Below are 17,488 nucleotides of genomic sequence, written 5' to 3' on the forward strand. Positions count from 1 at the left end.
ACCTTCCGGGGCACCTGGGCCAATTGGGAGCCGCAGGGGGGGTCCCCCCGGCCGGGCTAAGGCCGCCGCCGCCGCCGCTCCCCGCCACTTGGGCGAGCGCCGGGGCTGCGGGAGGCGGCGGGACCCCCCCCCCCCCCCCCCGGGGGTCGGGAGGGCGGGTGGGGGGGTCCCGTGCCCGTCCGTGCCCTTCCCAGCCCCGGGGGGACCCCCCCCCGTCGGGTCCCGCTGTGGCCGCTCGGAGCCGAGCAGCGCCCGGAGCTGAGGTAAGTGCGGCGGCCCCGGGAGGGGGTCGGGTCCGGTTGGGGCCCCCCCGGGGCTCAGGGACCCCCCGCTTTGGCCCTGCCCTTCCCCACAAGTCCCGTTTGCCCCCTCTCGCCCCTTTGCGGCCTTTCCCTCTCCTTTCTCCCCTCTTTCCCTCTACGAGGGGTCCCCCCATTGGGGGCCGAGCCCCCCCCCCCATTGCACGCTCACCCCCCATCCTCCCCGAGCACCCCAGACCTCTGCCGTCGGGGGGGGGGAGGGAGGCGGTTGTCGCAGCAATCGCATCGCACCGGGGCGAAGCGGGTGACAACGAAATGTGGGTCCAGCCCCATCGTTGCCCCTCGGCCTGAGGGGGGGGTATTTTTGGGGTTCAGGAGGCCGTCCCCTCACCCCCTCCGTTGCAATGTGGCCGCTTTGCAGCCCCGATGGCAGCTCCGGTGTCCCTCAATAGAGCCCGTAACGAAAGCCCGGCGGGGGGGACACTGAGCCCTCAGTCGGGGGGGGCAGGGTGGGGTCCTGCCCGGGCCGGGGGGGGCTGGGGGGTGCAGGGGGTCCCCCCGTGCTCTGGGGCCCCGGTGGGGCCATGGGGGTGCCCGTTCAGCCCCAAATGGGGCTCCCGGGTGGACGCGGCAGCGCTGCCGCTGCCCCCAGCCCCGTCCTCGGCTCAGTCTCCATCCCTGTCCCCATCCCAAGCCCCCACGCTCGTCGTCGTCATCTCTGTCCCTGCCTGCATTCCTGTCTCCGTCTCCATCTCCGTCCCGGTCCCCATCCCTGTCTCCATTCCTATCCCTGTCCCTGTCTCCATCTCCATCCTTGACCCCATTCCTATCTTCAGCCCCATCCCCACCTTTATTCCCGTCCCCACCCCTGTCTCCATCCCCACTTCCATCTCCGTCTCCATCCCCATACCTATTCCCATCTCCATTCCCATCTTTATCCCTGTTCCCAGTCCTATTCCTATCTCAGTCTTCATTCCCATCCCCATTCTATCTCCATCCCCATCTTTATCCTTGTCCCCATCCCTATCTTCATCACCATTCCCTTTCCTTCTCTGTCTTCGTCTTCATCCTCAGCCCCATTCTTGTCTCCATCCTCATCTGTATCCTGATGTATCTGTATTCCTATCCCCATCTCTGTCCACATTACCATCCCTGTCTCCATCGCCTTTCTTATCCCTATCCCTGTCTCCATCACCATCCCCTTCTTCATCCCCATCTTCGTCCGCATCCCTGTCTCTGTTTCCATCCCTCCTTCACCTCCTTGTCCTTGTCCCCATCCCTGTCCACACCCCAGTGCCCATCCCCTTCCCCATCCATCCCCATCCCCATCCCCATTCCCACCTGTGTTCTCCCCAGCTGCCCTTGCCGATGCCCACAGAGGTGGGACCCGCACCCATGGAATCGGGGTGCCGAGCACGGGCAGGTGCCCACTCCCTAAGGAATGGTGGGGAATCCATCGGCCGTGTCCATGTCCCCAGGCCACCGCAGACCCCGTCCCCCATCCCTACCCATGGCAGAGCCAGCGCCCCAGCCCCATCCCGGAGCTGCCGATGCCACCAGGATCCCCAGCGGCCTTTTGGGGCTGGGGCTGGGTTTTTGCCCCGTTGGGCCCCAAAACGTATCCTGGGGACCTTGACCCCCCCCGTCCCCATTCCGGAGCTCCTGGGCCTTGCGGCAGAGCCCTCGGAGGGGCTGCAGGAGCCGGGGGGGCCCCGGGGGGAGCCGCATCCGCAATGCGGCAGCTCCCAACGTCACGAGCGGGCTCCTCTGCAGAGGGGCAGGCTCAGCCCTGCCGGGGTCCCTGGGCTGCCGCAGTGGCCTTGGGTGGAGGCAACGAGGGGGGGGACGGGGACAATGGGGGCACCCCCAAAGCTGCTGCCCCAGCTCCATGCATTGGGGTCAGTGGGGAAAGGCCGGATCCTGCCCGGCGCCGCTGCGGGGCCACGCGGGGATCGGGGCGAAGCCATCGCTGTCAATGTCACGCCAAGGATGGTGGTTGGGCTCCATGGCACCCGCGGCCTCCTGGGCACCCCATGGTGAGGACATCACCGCGGCCCTGGGGGCTTCTCTTGCTTTTGGGCTGCTTGGATGACCTGGGCGGGCTCCAGCAGGGTTTTGGGGTGTTGATGGAGCCCATGGGCGGGTGTGGATGGGGGGCACACGTCTGTCCCCACCAGCAGTAACCGCCCCATGCGGAACCCTGCCCAAGCCATGGCATGGCCGAGCCGAGCCGGCGCCGCTCGCTTTCACCGCCAGGTTTGAGGCCGGATGCGATGGAGGGGCCGGCGGCTGCATCCCCAATGGGGTTCGGGTCCCATTGACCTGAGCAGGGGCTCCCGGAGCTCATCCCGAATCCGCTCGGGCTCGATGGGGCCTCGGCTTTGCAGACACAAAGGAGACTTTGTGCTTCCTCCTGCACGGCCGCCATGGCCACGGCGGCGTGGCTGGGGGGGTCACAGCCACCCCGGGGGGGGGCTTGGCAAGCATCTGAGGGGCTACGAGCCTCTGGGAGGGTTTGGAGCCATCAGTGGGGTCTGCAGCGCTGCGGGTGCCCGTTGTGGGGGGGGTTCCACCTTCCGTGGGGCTGTTTCCAATGTTTTTTGGGGGGGTTTTGGCCATTCAAGGGGTTTGGAACCATCCAGGGGGGATTCAAACTCCTGGGGGGGCTGCAGCCATTAAGAGGCTTGGTTGGGGTTTGCCACCATTCAGAGGGTTGGCAGGGATGGGGGGGCCATCAGGAGGGTTTGTCCCCTGCAGAGGGGTTGCAGCTTTTGGGGTCGCAGCCATCCGGGCTGTGCGCAATCTCTGGGGGGGTTGGAATGTTTCGGGGGGTTACATCCATCCGGATGGTTGGGAACATGAGGGGGGGTGAAAGCTTTTGGGGGGGTGCATCCATGCGAGGGCTTTGGGGGATTGTGGCTGTTTTGGGGGCCTCAAGCCATGGAGTGGGGCTTGAAGCCGTCCAGCAGCACCTGGGGCTGAGCCCTCTGCAATGGTGATGGCTGGGAAATGGCTTCCAAAGCCAGATCCTGGCATTCCCTCGTCCCCATCCCACTGTGGAGCATTCCCAAAACCCCAGCACCCAGCCAGCCACGCTGGGGACCGGCTTTCCCCCATCCTCCCGGAGGTGCAACATCGGGACGAGCATCTCCCTTCATGGGCAGCTTCCAAAGCTACTTTATCCCCGTTTTATTTCCGTTGACGTTTCGGGCTGGGGACATTCCCTGTATCCGGGGCGGGGGTGAAGGGATAACGGGGGAAGGTGCGAGCTCGCTACTCCTGTTCTGTGTATGGCACTGGTAGAATTCACTGTGCAACCCCGCGGTCAGTGAATTACCATAGGGCCATAAACAGAGCAGAGACAGACCCGCGAGCGCCACGGGGCCGCCGCCGTCCCCTCGCCCGCTTTGGCACTAGCACATTTTTGCTTCTGTTTGTAGCCTTTGAGCAATTATGTGTAGTGCCAATATGGGAGAGGGTGGAGAGAGCAGCGCCGGGGGGGGGGGGACAAGGGGGGGGGCATGGATGCTGGGCGGTGGGAGAGGCGCAGGGATGCTGAGGGATGCTGCGAACCGGCCCGGTATCGGTGCCGGGATGGACGTCAGACCCCGTCCATGGGTGCTGTTACGGGGTGTCCATCCCAATGTGGTGTCCCAGCCTGTGGAGGCATCTAGGCCATGTCCCCACGGTGGTTGTCACAAGCGGGATGGGATCCTTGTTCCTTCTCCGCTCCTGGACCACACGGATGGCATCTCCCTGGGGCTGAGCCAAGCATCCCCGTGGGGGATCTGCTGGGGCCATGGACGGGTGTTTCTGGCTATGGGGGGTGGAATTATGTGGTTTTCCCTATTTCTTGCAGCTTTCCAGGCCTGGCACCGTGTCCGTGTCCCCCCCCATCCCCTCACTGAGACCCGGCTGCGGAGACGGTGACAGTGGTGCCCGGCCCTGGGGCTGCCTTTGGCAATGGTAGAACTCACACTGGTGCGGTAGCAGGATCCGGTGGTTCTAGACTTGCCAACTACAGCCCTGGGGAACCGCCGCGGACATGGCCCCCCCCGGCACCCATGGGTGCAGCTGGGCACCCTGTGCATCCCAAACCCACCTACCCGTGGGTGCTGCCAGGCTGGGATGGATGGGTCCTGATCCGTATGGATGTGAGAGGATGCAGTGGGTGTTTGGGCATAGGTGGTGGTGAGCATCCCCCATGGAGGGGATCGGGCATCCCAGAGTGTCTCCATGGATGGAGACAGGGATCTGCCGGGCACCGGTCATTGGAGCAGCGCAGCCACGTGTCCCTGGGTGACTCCAGGCATTAAGGGCTGATCCGGCTCCATGATGTGGGCAGGGCAGCTGTGGAGGGGGGGGGGGATTAGGGATGCCCAGCTCCTATCCCCAGCCCTGTATCCAGCCCCTGGTCCTGGATCCATCCCTGACCCAGCCCCCTATTGCTGGGGAAATGGGGAAACCAAGGCACCACTGAAGCAGCTGCCGCATGTCCCTGGTGCAGGAGGGATGGGGACAGGTTTTGGGGGGAACAGGGATAGTGTGGGAAGGGGCTGACATGGTGGGGGGCTCTGCACCCCCCCCCCCCCAATCTCCCCCGTCGGGATGCGGCTGTCGGGATATGTAGGGCAGTGCTGGGTGATTACGGGGCTTTCGGCATAAGCCCGCGGAGATTGGATCATGCTGGATTAGGCTCCAATCATCCTCCTGTGCCGGGGGGCGGGAGGGATGGAGGGACGGGGGTCTCCATCTTCCTCCTGGGGAAGGTGGGAGGGATTGTGGGGGTCACAGGCTGTCTGTGCGGTCATCGATCCTTTTGTATGGTCAGCCAGGCACCCATCCCTCCCTCCGTCCATACGTCCCTCTGTCTGTCTGTCTGTCTAGCCATTGAACCGTCCGTCTACCCATCTGCCTATATAAACAGCCATTCACCCACCCATCCATCTGTCCAGGCAGACAACCATTGCTCCATCTACAAGTTTTTCTGTCCATCTCTGCATCCATCCATCCATCCATCCACTGGTCTGTCCTGTAGATATCTGTCCATCCATCCATCCATGTATCTTTCCATTCACTGGTCTGTCCTGTAGGTATCTGTCCATCCGTCCATCCATCTATCCATCCATCTATCCATCCATCCATCCATCTATCCATCCATCCATCCATCCATCCACCATCCATCCATCCATCCATCTATCCATCCATCCATCCATCTATCCATCCATCCATCCATCCATCCATCCATCCACCATCCATCCATCCATCCATCTATCCATCCATCCATCCATCATCCATCCATCCACCATCCATCCATCCATCCATCATCCATCCATCCACCATCCATCCATCCATCCATCCATCCATCATCCATCCATCCACCATCCATCCATCCATCCATCCACCATCCATCCATCCATCATCCATCCATCCATCCATCCATCATCCATCCATCTATCCATCCATCCATCCATCCACCATCCATCCATCATCCATCCATCCATCCATCCATCATCCATCCATCTATCCATCCATCCATCCATCTATCCATCCATCCATCATCCATCCATCCATCCATCCATCCCCCCAACCACCCACGGCCCCACCTCCCCTGCTCTATGTCTGTCCATCCCTCCCTACCCCAGGACCGGGGTTAACCCCCCCCAGTCGACTCATCAATGGGGGAGAATGGGTGGAGCATCCCCCAAGCCCCACCCCCCAAGGCCCCACCTCCAAGCCCCACCCCCTTCCCAAAGGCTCCACCCGCAAAGGGGGGCACCCCCAATACCCCCATCCCCATCACCCCGAGTCCCCCATGAGCACCCACCATGGGTCAAATCCTGCTATTTGGGGCCTATCCTAAAGCAAAGCACTGCTGGGATGGGGGGGGTAGGACCCCCCCATAGTGCCCGGGGTGGGGAGAGGAGCAGGACCCAGCCCCACAGCCTCTTCCCAGCTGGGACATAGGAAGCTGGAGGGAGGGAGCCCAGCGGGAGGCCCCGACCTGCTTATTACAGAGATTAACAGAGATTAGAGCCTGGCAGCAGCGTCTGCCAGGCCGAGCTGCTCCCCACCCCCCCAGTACTGCCAGATCTGGGGCTCTTTGGGGCACCCCAGCACAGGCAGGGACGTCCTGGGGTCCCCAGGGGTGCCTGGATCCCCGGGTTGCCCTCCCATCGGATGCAGCATCTTTAATGGGCAAGGACATTGAGCTTGGATGGGGATTGGCTCCCTGTTTGGTCAGGGATGCCCGTAATACAGCCACATTCACCTTTTCCTTCCATCTGTCCGGCCTTCCGGCCTTCCTCTGCTCTCTTCCTTGCCCCAGGCTACAAGAAGTCCCAGGAATCCCTGTGCTGGAGCACTGATCCTGCACCCACGTTCAAATAAAGCTGCTGAAACCCATCGCTGCCTCCCCTGCTCCTCCTTGGGTTTGAACCATGGAATGGTTTGGGTTGGAAGGGACCTCAGAGCTCCTCCAGTCCCAACCCCTGCCACGGGCAGGGACCCCTTCCACTGGAGCAGCTTGCTCCAAGCCCCTGTGTCCAACCTGGCCTTGAACACTGCCAGGGATGGGGCATTCCGAGTAACACATCCTAGGTCGCTGGTGAGAGCATCTGGGCTGAAAATGGAGGAATTCAACCCAAAAACTCAGCCCTTGGTGGGAGCACAGGGGGGATGCTCAAGCACCCCCATGGTTCCCACCCAGCCCCAGGTTGCTGCTGGGAAGAGTCAAAAGGAATGGGATAAAGAAAGGATTAAGCCCCCAAATCATCCCGTTGTGCTCAGCTCCCCTCCAGCCCAAACATCACCAGCATGGGGAGCGCTGGGGGGGGTGCAGGACCAGCCCCAAAACACCCACCAGGGATGGAGGGGATGGCAGAATACATCAAAACCCCTTAAACCACCCCAAAACAGGAGAGGTGGAGGCAGGGGTAGACACAGTTGTAACAATTTATTGAATGAAGCAATAATAGACACTGGAAAAACAAAGGGGGGGGGGGGGGGGGGGTCCATGCTCTGCTACTTGCCTGGTTTGTGCCTCTTTGTGGGGAGGGCAGGGGGGGACAAAGGACATGGTTTCATCGCCAAAGGAACACTTGACTTGGAAAAGCCACCGACATCTTCACAACGACAATAGAAAAATAATCATTCCCAAAGAATCCCGCACGGCGGCAACCCGCGGGGAGAACCAGGACCGCTTCGATGGGAAGATCTCCCTCCCCCTCAGCTGAACAGTACGGAAGGGACGTATACAAAGAACGCTTGGGATCGCTTCTTTTTGTCCATAGAAAACAAGGGAAGACAAGAAAAATCGGAAAACTCCCTCAAAGGTGGAGCGGGATGGGGAGGAATCTGTCAATGGCCGCGTGGAAAGAAAACTTTAACCCCCCCCCCCAAAAAAAAAGAAAACCAACTCCAGAATTAAATAAGATGCACAGCTTCATGAGTGGGGGGGCTGCGGCTGAGGAAGATCCATTGGGATGGGAGGGTTTGGCCTATGGGAGCGTTAGGTAAAGCTTCCCCCCCCCCCAAAATATCCCCTCCAAAGGCCTATTTATAACCCTCCTGGAAAAGTTTTGGGGCGATGGGGATTAAAAGTCCTTTGGAGATGCACAAAGGGCAGGGGAAGGGATGGGTTGGAAGGTTGGGGATGGAAAGGGGTCTCCCAAAGGGAAAGGGCTGCGCTTGTAGCCCCCCCCCCCCATTACCTTCAAGTGAACCTTTTCCTGTGGGAATTGGACTCTCCGGGGATGGGAAGGGAGGATGTGGGGTCCTGGGGGGGATAACGGGGACTGGGATGAGCCCAAGGTGGCTCTTTGGCAAGGGAAGTGCTGGGAAGGTGCTGGGCAAGCAGGGAAGAACGCAGCCGGAGCCCCTCCAGAGGCATTCCCACTCGGGTTTAGATCCACAAAAAATGGGCAATAATAATAATAATAACAATAATAATAATAATAATAAAGGAAAGGAGAAGATGGACAATGGCAGGTACGTTCCGAGAGCAGAGTAAGAACAAGGTCTCCAGTGTGCACCAAGGGGAGCCGAGCGGAGCACGGCGAGGGGAGGGCGGCATTCCGCTGGCTCCTGGAAGAGCATCACCCCTTCCCGAGGCTGCCGCCCCCCCTGCAGTCACACATGCATTCCTTTATGTTATCCCAAGAGAGGAGCCTTTTCCCAAAATATTTTCCTTTTCCTTTTTTTTTCTTTTTTTTTTTTTTTTGTGGTTATTTCACTTTGCTTTCATAGAAAAGTCCACGTTAAAACCTTTTGAAATCTAATTCGCCAAGTGCAGAGGGCCGTGCCCGCGAGCAGCTTCGGCTGAGGGTATCCACGTTCCCCCTCCACGCCTCATCCTGCTCCATCCCATAGCGGGGAATTAGGGAATAAGGGGCTTGTTTCCTTTCGTTTTAGATCTCCTCGCAATGAAAGTCCCGTCACAATTTGGCTTCTCGCTCCTACGAGAGCAGAGTGGCGCTGTGAAAACGCGCTTTACGCGCATCCTCTGCTAAGATTATTCCTGTTTTCCTGGGTTTTTCCTTTTTTTTTTTTTTTTTTCCTTTCTTCCTTTAAAAAAAAGAAAAAAAAAAAAGGTTAACAAAACCTCAAACCCTTTGCGCTTCCAAAGCTGGAGACTCGATGCCACCTCATTGCATCTCTGGAGAGGCGTTAAAAACTTAAGTCGCATTGAGAGACGAGGAAAATCACCGTGATCCTGGCTCTGGGAACATCACTGTTCCAAGGTGACCACTTCCACCGCCTGCCCGTCCACGGTGACAGCACTGTCCCCTATCCTTGTGGTAACGGGGGCCATCGCCACCTGAACGGGGCCGTTGCCTTGGGCCAGGCTGGTCACCACGGTCTGGTACATGCTGACGGGGATCTGGACGAGACCTGAGGAGACAAGAGAAGGAAACTGGTTGGGAGGGAAGGACAGAGCCGGGAGGGGGGGGGTGGGATGAGGCTGATGTGGCCACGAGCTGAGGTCCCAAGGGGTTTGGAGGATGCATTCGTGCTGCTCCAGAGATGATCCTTTGGATTGTTGCAGTCCTGATCCAGCTCCGGGGCAGCAGCACAAGAGGGACGTGGAGCTGGTGGAGAGAGGCCAGAGGAGGCCACAGAGATGCTGCGAGGGCTGGAGCAGCTCTGCTCTGGAGCCAGGCTGAGAGAGCTGGGCTGGGGCAGCCTGGAGAAGAGAAGGCTCCTGAAGGGGAGACCTCAGAGCAGCTCCAGTGCCTGAAGGGGCTGCAGGAAACCAGGAGAGGGGCTTTGGGCAAGGGCCTGTAGGGACAGGCCAAGGGGAATGGCTTTAACCTGCCCGAGGGGAGACTGAGATGAGCTCTTAGGCAGAAGCTCTTCCCTGTGAGGGTGCTGAGGCGCTGGCACAGGGTGCCCAGAGAAGCTGTGGCTGCCCCATCCCTGGCAGTGCTCAAGGCCAGGTTGGACGCAGGGGCTTGGAGCAAGCTGCTCCAGTGGAAGGTGTCCCTGCCCATGGCAGGGGTTGGAGCTGGAGGAGCTTTAAGGTCCCTTCCAACCCAAACCATTCCATGATTCTATGATTCCTACTCCTATATTACCTATGTGTACTCACCACTGCCTTTGGCTTGGCAAAGCTTGATTTAGACAAGTGAACCTCTAAAAGCCATCTTATACATGACATTACCCAAACTATCCCCACCTCTGCTGGGGTTAAAAAACAGCATTTAAAGGTCACCAAACCCTTCCAGGCAGCAGCACTGGATGCCCAGCCCTGAAACAGCATTGAAATAGTTTAAGACAACAGGTTCCTGACCCAGCATTCCCAAAAAAGCAGCCCAATCTCTTTTGATTCAGGTTTCTGTGGCAGAGAGCAGGCTCTGTCCTGCCAAGGGCACTCGTTTAATATCCCAAGCTTGGTGTCCTTAGATAACTTCCAGTACAGACAGGAAAGCTTATGAGTTAATCGTGCTGACCAGGTGGGTGACCCCAGCAGAGCACAGTGAGCTTTGGAGCCCTTCAGCATCACCCCTCTCGGGATCCCAAAGCACCCTGAGGGTTGGAAAATGCCAGGATCCATCCAGCCAAAGGGCTGCCCCACACCAGGGGATCCCCAAACCACGTTTGTGCAGTTCACGGCCCAATGGAGGAATTGCTTTCCTGGAGGGATGGTTCAACACTGACTGCTACGAATGGTGTGGAGTCAGAAGGTGAAAGGGTCCCCTGATGCTTTCTAATAGATGGGACTTTCAGGCAACAAAACACTGAAATGAGAGCCCACACTCAACCCTCCTGAAGAAAATCTCCTGGATCAGACCCCTCAATGAAATAAAGCACATCCCAGTTGAAGTTGATGCTGGCACAGACATCGGGATCTGGCCTGGGATGCACCTAAAATCCCCGCTCCAGACCAACAACCCAACTAAGCCCTTTGGGTTACATGCGTTGCTAACCTGAAGGAGGCTGCTGGAGCTCTCATATGAGCCTACTCCCCATGGCCAAGCCAAAGAGCAGAGTCACCACCACCCTCCTGGACCACAGTGTGCAACCTGAAAAGCCTTTTCCCTTCATGCTCTTCATACACATTGAACACTGGCCAGGGCAGGGGTGCTGCCAAGAATGGGTTCTACTAAAAGATGGTGAGATGTGAAGAGCCAGTGGGGGACTCCTTTGGAAAGGATGAGTTCATGGCCTAGTGGAAGGTGCCCCTGCCCACGGCAGGGTGTTGGAACTGGGTGAGCTTTAAGGTCCTTTCTAACCCAAACCATTTTAGGATTCTATGACTGATGTCACCCAAAGTTTGGTACATCTTGGAGCGCATGGGAAAGCAGGGAAGTCTCGGTGAGAGACAGCAACATGCAGCTCCCTTTCTGCATGGGATTAAACTAAATCGCCTCAGCATGTGACGTAGCAGCCTTCCTGCCAGGGGTGGTGACAACCCAAAGGAGGAGAGGGCTGCAAAGTCTGCTGTGCATTAAAGCAGAGCTGATCGCCCTTGGGAGAGAGACGATTAAAGCACTGAGATGCTGTAATCAGGCCTAGGATTGGCCCTGCACTGCATCTGCTCAGACCTGCACCCTGATTAGCCCTAATCTAGCTGGCATATGTTAATCTAAAGCATGGATTTCAGACCCTTTCAATTGTATTAAAACCAGGAAATCCATTAGACAATAAAACCCCCAACTTTTTGAGTCTTTGAAGAACAAAGAAAGTGGAGCCAGGAACAGGGAAACACAGGAGAACCAAGTCAGGGAAGATCCCACTGGATCCCACAGCTCCTGCCTCAGCAGATGCGATGAATCGCATGCCAAGTGGAACTGACCGTGGCCACAGGCTCCTGGCAAGCAGGAAGATGCAGCCAGGCTGTGTGTTTTTGCTTCCCCTTCATGAAGCCACCCTAAAAGTCCATGTGTGAGTGGTGGGCGAGACATGAAACCCAGGCACCTCTGTCCCCTTTGAATCACCCATTCCTGGCCACCAACCTCACCTACCTGCCAACACTTGGCTTTGACAAGGATGAGGAGCCAGCTCCAGCACAAGGACATTTACACACAGAGCTGGGGCAGAGCCAGCACCAAGGTCCTGCACTTCACTTACCTGCAGCGTGCCAGGTAAGGTGGTGGAGGATCCGCTGGCTTTGCTGGGAAAGGAGGCTATGGTATGGCCATCACTGCCTGGAAGCCATGGAGCGGAATGGTCCAAGGCTGCGGCAGGCCTTAGGGGTTAAGATAGCCACCACAAATCAAAGGATTAGAGATGGCTGTGGCCAGACTCGAATGCTGGGTCAGATCATATTAGTGGCTGCATTTTAGCTGGGGGACTGTGACAGCTGTAGGAGATAATGAAACTCCTGCTGTTCCAGCAGAGAAGACATTAGAGCTCACAGGAGAGGAAAGGTAAGGGTTAGGCTCTACCTGCAACCAGAGAGCAGCATGATTCAGAGGTGAAACATCACACGATGCCTGATAGACACATTTTACCTGGCATGGAGGCAGAGCAGCAGCAGCATAAGAACAGTTTTGATCCTAAATTGCAGGTGACTGGATTAGATCACTACAAAGGGCTTTGGAGGAGAAGGTCAGGTTAGTGGGTGAGCAGTGCCCTGGAGATCCAGGACAGTTAATGCTCAGTGGACCAGGGTCATCAGTGCCTGTTTCTGCCTTACTTTAACACCTTTTCACCCTTGAGATCACAGCAAGTGCAGCACGAGGAAAAGATAGAACCAGCCTAAAGCGGTAGCGTTTCACAGTAGATACTTCTGCAACTGCTTTCTTCCCCTACTCCAGACGCACCAGGCTGAGCAATCCAACCCAAATTCCTGTGCTCAGGAATGCACCACAGGGCCCTAGCACCCAGGTTAGCAGACACTGCTTCACACAGAGCCAAAGGTGGCTTTTGAAGACATGATGGAAGAATTCTCACAGACAGCTCAAAAGGACCAGGGTGCATCTTAATGCACACAACTCAAGCAGGCAAATGCATCAGTAGAAGATCTCCAAACAATAAAACATTTGCCCTTGGTGGGCAGCACAATGAAAGAGCACTGGGCATGCTTTGATCTCTATACCTAGGATAGTCCACAAATACATCAGGACTGACGCAGGTAAGTAGTGAACAACCTCATAGTCTTATCCATAGTGAGACAGAATAAGATATGAAGATGAAGTGCAGCATCGAAAACTGCACTAGGGGGGAAAAAAACCTCAGACAACAGCTGAATATAAGGCTAGTGAAGCTCTGGAGCAAAGTCTCCATCACTGGAGGTCTTCTAGAGCCACCTAAGACTGATGTTGGCTCAGGCAAGGGGCTGTTATAAAGGATCACTTGAATCCCTTTCAGCCTTGAATGTGAACAAGATTCTGGTGGCTCCCCTTTATGCAGAGCAGCTTTGGTCCACTGATGATAGAGTCCCCAGTAAGCAAATCCAAGACAGTGTGAGGACGTACTGGACAAATCAACTGGCACTAGAGGTAAACTTGACTCACAGTCAACCATGAGATATACCTTATTCTCCCAGCCATGCGTAATGTCTTTTAGCAACATGACAAACCAGGAGGGACTCTCTTACACCCCACTGCTCCTGGTTTTAGAAAGGACAGTCATACATATTAGAATCATAGAATGGTTTAGGTTGGAAAAGACCTTAAGATCATCCAGTTCCAACCCCCTGCCATGAGGAGCAGCGATACCTCACACTAGACCATGTCACCCAAGGCTCTGTCCAACCTGGCCTTGAACACTGCCAGGGATGGAGCATTTACCACTTCTTTGGGCAACCTGTTCCATTAAAGAACTTCTTCCTTATATCTAACCTTGAGCAGCTTCGTTCGGAGTCAGGTGTGTTCTGGTACTACTGACTCCAAGTATTGACACCACCACCAGTATGTAACTGCAGAGCAACCGTGTCCTTCAACTGAATCCTGCAGCAAAGACCATTCCTATCCTCACCAAGACAGATAATCACAGTGCTGGAGACTACCTGGTGCATCACTGCTGACACAAAAGAGTTCAGCAAGCACATTAAAAGCTCCCACAACAGACTTCTATTAAATTCTCATTGTTTTGCATGGAAACCTGCCTTGCCAAGATTCACAGAAACTATCATCTTCGCCATGTCCCTTCTGAGGGACTAAATGGAGAGCCTTCCGGGGGCAGGGGGGGAAGGACAGGCAATGGGCATGAGGAGGTGTACTCACAAAACCAACCCAGATCTCCTTAACAAGCTCAAGTCACAGCAGCTAAAACGAGTGCTCTCAAAGTCACGTTACCCTGACAATCCTGTGACTATAGAGAAGAAACATCCACAAACTGAATGTGTCCCTCGAGATCCGAGGTGTTGACATGACACCATGGATGGGATTTCACCCAAAGCCCACTGCGGAAATCAAGCATTTCAGGAATCCCACCACACTCAGTGGTGACAAAGGAAGCAGAAGACATCCCTTAACACAGGCACCTACTTGAAGATAAGACAAACTATCTTCTGAAAGCATGCCCTTCTTATTCTTCCCCCCAACTACTGCTCGAGCATCAATGAGTAACTCAAATTAGATGTCTCTTAGGACAAGATGACGACTGGAAGAATTTTCACCACCAGAATTGGCTTCCTGACAGCTCACAAAAAGCCCATGCAGTGAACTTCCTAGGCACACAACACCCACAGCTCTCCCCCATACATCCTCTGTGACATTCATACCAACACACAAGAATTGTTCCACCAAATGCTAATGTGAAAGATGCTGCAGCCCTTGTTCTGCTGGCTCACCTCAACATCATCCAGCATCTGTCTTGTCAAATGCTATTCTGGTCAAAACCACAATAAAGAGAAAGGCACCAAGTTTTGATAGCAAAGGTGAACCATGGAGCACTAAACTGAGTGTAGTTTGATGAGAAAATGAACGTGAGCCGGCTGCAGTGTGCGCTCGCAGCCCAGAAAGCCAACCGTATCCTGGGCTGCATCAAAAGGAGCGTGACCAGCAGGGCGAAGGAGGTGATCCTGCCCCTCTACTCTGCTCTTGTGAGACCTCACCTGGAGCATTGTGTGCAGTTCTGGTGTCCTCAACATAAAAAGGACATGGAACTGTTGGAACAAGTCCAGAGGAGGCCACGAGGATGATCAGGGACTGGAGCACCTCCCGTATGAAGACAGGCTGAGGAAGTTGGGGCTGTTCAGCCTGGAGAAGAGAAGGCTGCGTGGGGACCTCATAGCAGCCTTCCAGTACCTGAAGGGGGCCTATAGGGATGCTGGGGAGGGACTCTTCATCAGGGACTGTAGTGACAGAACAAGGGGTAATGGGTTAAAACTGAAACAGGGGAAGTTTAGATTGGATCTAAGGAGGAAATTCTTTCCTGTTAGGGTGGTGAGGCACTGGAATGGGTTGCCCAGGGAGGTTGTGAATGCTCCATCCCTGGCGGTGTTCAAGGCCAGGTTGGATGAAGCCTTGTGTGGGATGGTTTAGTGAGAGGTGTCCCTGTCCATGGCAGGGGGGTTGGAACTGGATGATCTTGAGGTCCTTTCCAACCCGAACTATTCTATGATTCTATCTAGTAGGTTACTTCATAGCCTTAATTTATCCTCAGAACAGAAGATAAGCACAGGAGACAAACCAAGATGCAACATTTCCAACAAGAACTCCATGGAATGTAGGAAGGACAGCCTTGGAGCCACTGTTTCCTTCCTTGCACCTACCCCATCTTCATGACAACATCTCAGTCTCTCAGATTGTCCTTGGGTGTCACCTACCTGCTTAATATTGTCATTGACTTGTCCTTTCCTTAGCCCCTCTTGCTGTGCTTCAATGAACCTTCCTTCTCTGCTCATTCAGAGCAATGGGAGCTGCTGTCTCAGTGACCCATAAAGTCTAACTGACCTGGGACCTCCAGCCCTGTACCATCAGGAAGGCAGGGATGCAACACCATGTTTCTATGGCTCATTCTTCCTCCTGCTCAGTCAGCTTCAGCAAAGACTGCTAAATGCTTGCTATGTGCTATCAAGGTGTTGGTTTAAACCCCAAGTTTGGATGTTTGGGTTTCATTTATCCCCAGGTCTCAGCCAGAGACCAGCCTCCATTCTCTGGCTGCAAGAGGACAGCTCATTGCATTTTGATACATTTCTATTTTCTTCCTCTCTAAAAGGAGGGAAAGGTCACAGTTTAGCCAAGATCTGAAACACCTTTGGCTTAATCTCCCTGATTTCTGGGTCTTTTACCTTTGCCTCTACAGCAGAAGCAGGCAATCCATCCTCGCAAAGGGACCACTCAGTTACCTGTGGCTCCTCTCAGCAGACCACAGCAGGGCAAGACCACAGCAGCACCTCCCATTCTGTTCAATACACAATCCAAGCGAATACACCAGCCCAGCCTTCATCCCATAAAGATGACATGGCAGACACCGCTCTCCCTTGTCGAATGGCTAACAAGATTCCTGAGGACAGTTCCACGGCTTTTGGGGGTTTTGAGTTTTGGGGTTGTTTTTTTGGGAGTTCTCTTTTTTAAGTTGCAGTACCTGGAGACAAAAACTCTGAGTCTGGGATTCCTGATTTACTGTCTCTGATGCTATAGGTCTGCACAACTTCTCCAGTGGCATACAGACAGGTGCTCATGGAATTACGTCCTCTGAAGCCCCAGCATTTCCATGGGAAGAGGAAGATCCCAGTGAGCCAACTCGGTACCCAGACTCTTCCCTGGCACAGCAAAGGCTCAGTGTCTTCAAGCAGTGGCGACAAACGTGTCCTTCACTGATGACACTTCACCACTGCCATGCACCTCTGTCTTTGCAGGCCTTTCCTGACATACCAGAACTCTTCCACCTGCAATCACCTGCCGTGAGGGTAGTAACATAAGGAAAAACCTGCAATTCCTTTTGACACTGGAAATCCCTGGCGGTGTTCAAGGCCAGGTTGGATGAAGCCTTGGGTGGGATGGTTTAGTGTGAGGTATCCCTGCCCATGGCAGGGGGGTTGGAACTGGATGATCTTGAGGTCCTTTCCAACCCTAACTATTCTATGATTAATCTGAAATCCCAGCTCTCCTGTTTCATTCTCATTTTGATGGAGCTGAAAACTTCCATGAAAAGGGTGCTTGGGAAAGAAGGCAAAGGGGGAATCTGGTATCCTGATGGTGGATTAGCTTCGTGCCTTCAGCCTGCGATCTAAGGTTACCTGTCCTTCCCTCTCCCCTTCAGGGGGTGTTGAGGCTGAATTTAGAGCTTGATAACAGGACCTGGGCACCGGCTGAGGCAGTGTAAAGCTGCATTGGTTCAACCTCAGTTCTTACCTAGACCTCATAGACTAGTCCTGGGTCCCAAGGACATGTCACTTTAAACCCAAGCCAATTCAGTGTGTAGGGGAGGTGACAAACGCGAGGAGTGTATGCATCTTCCTGCAAAAAGAAAGCATTTTTACCAGACTCCACAGATGAAAGCTTAGTGAACAACCCTTCTAAGCTTCCCTGATCGGCTGACTTGGCTGTGGAGCGAACGGTACACCTAAGATTACCAGTCTATCATGGTCAGTTACGTATATAGGAAACACAGTTAAAAACAGAGGAAGTACAGCAACCCCCAGTGCCTGCTTCAGTGGGGATCTGCTTTTCTTTCAATCTCTTTTCTGTTAACAAAGAGATGGAGCAGAAAGTGTCATCAGTGCCAAGCTTCTCAGGAAGTAGAGGTAGGAGACACCTAACAACGAATTAGTCTGCTCCTCTTACGAGAAATCAGATATTAAAATGATGATTGGACAAGGGGGCAATATCATG

The 17,488-nt window shown here is 55.2% G+C and overlaps 1 protein-coding gene across 9 annotated transcripts in view; it reads right to left on the reverse strand.

Annotated features, from left to right (window-relative positions):
• Nucleotides 1-7,247: 7,247 nt before the first annotated feature.
• Nucleotides 7,248-17,488, reverse strand: part of NRF1 (nuclear respiratory factor 1) — a 70,833-nt gene continuing 60,592 nt past the window's right edge. For all 9 annotated transcript variants that reach the window (XM_065677705.1, XM_065677792.1, XM_065677967.1 and 6 more), the window contains one exon: nucleotides 7,248-9,152. In XM_065677705.1, coding sequence (XP_065533777.1) covers nucleotides 8,989-9,152 — 164 coding nt within the window. In that variant the 3' untranslated portion in view covers nucleotides 7,248-8,988. The remainder of the gene's footprint in view (nucleotides 9,153-17,488) is intronic.

The sequence above is a fragment of the Lathamus discolor genome, chromosome 1 (genome assembly GCF_037157495.1).
Source record: "Lathamus discolor isolate bLatDis1 chromosome 1, bLatDis1.hap1, whole genome shotgun sequence".
NCBI lineage: Eukaryota > Metazoa > Chordata > Aves > Psittaciformes > Psittacidae > Lathamus > Lathamus discolor.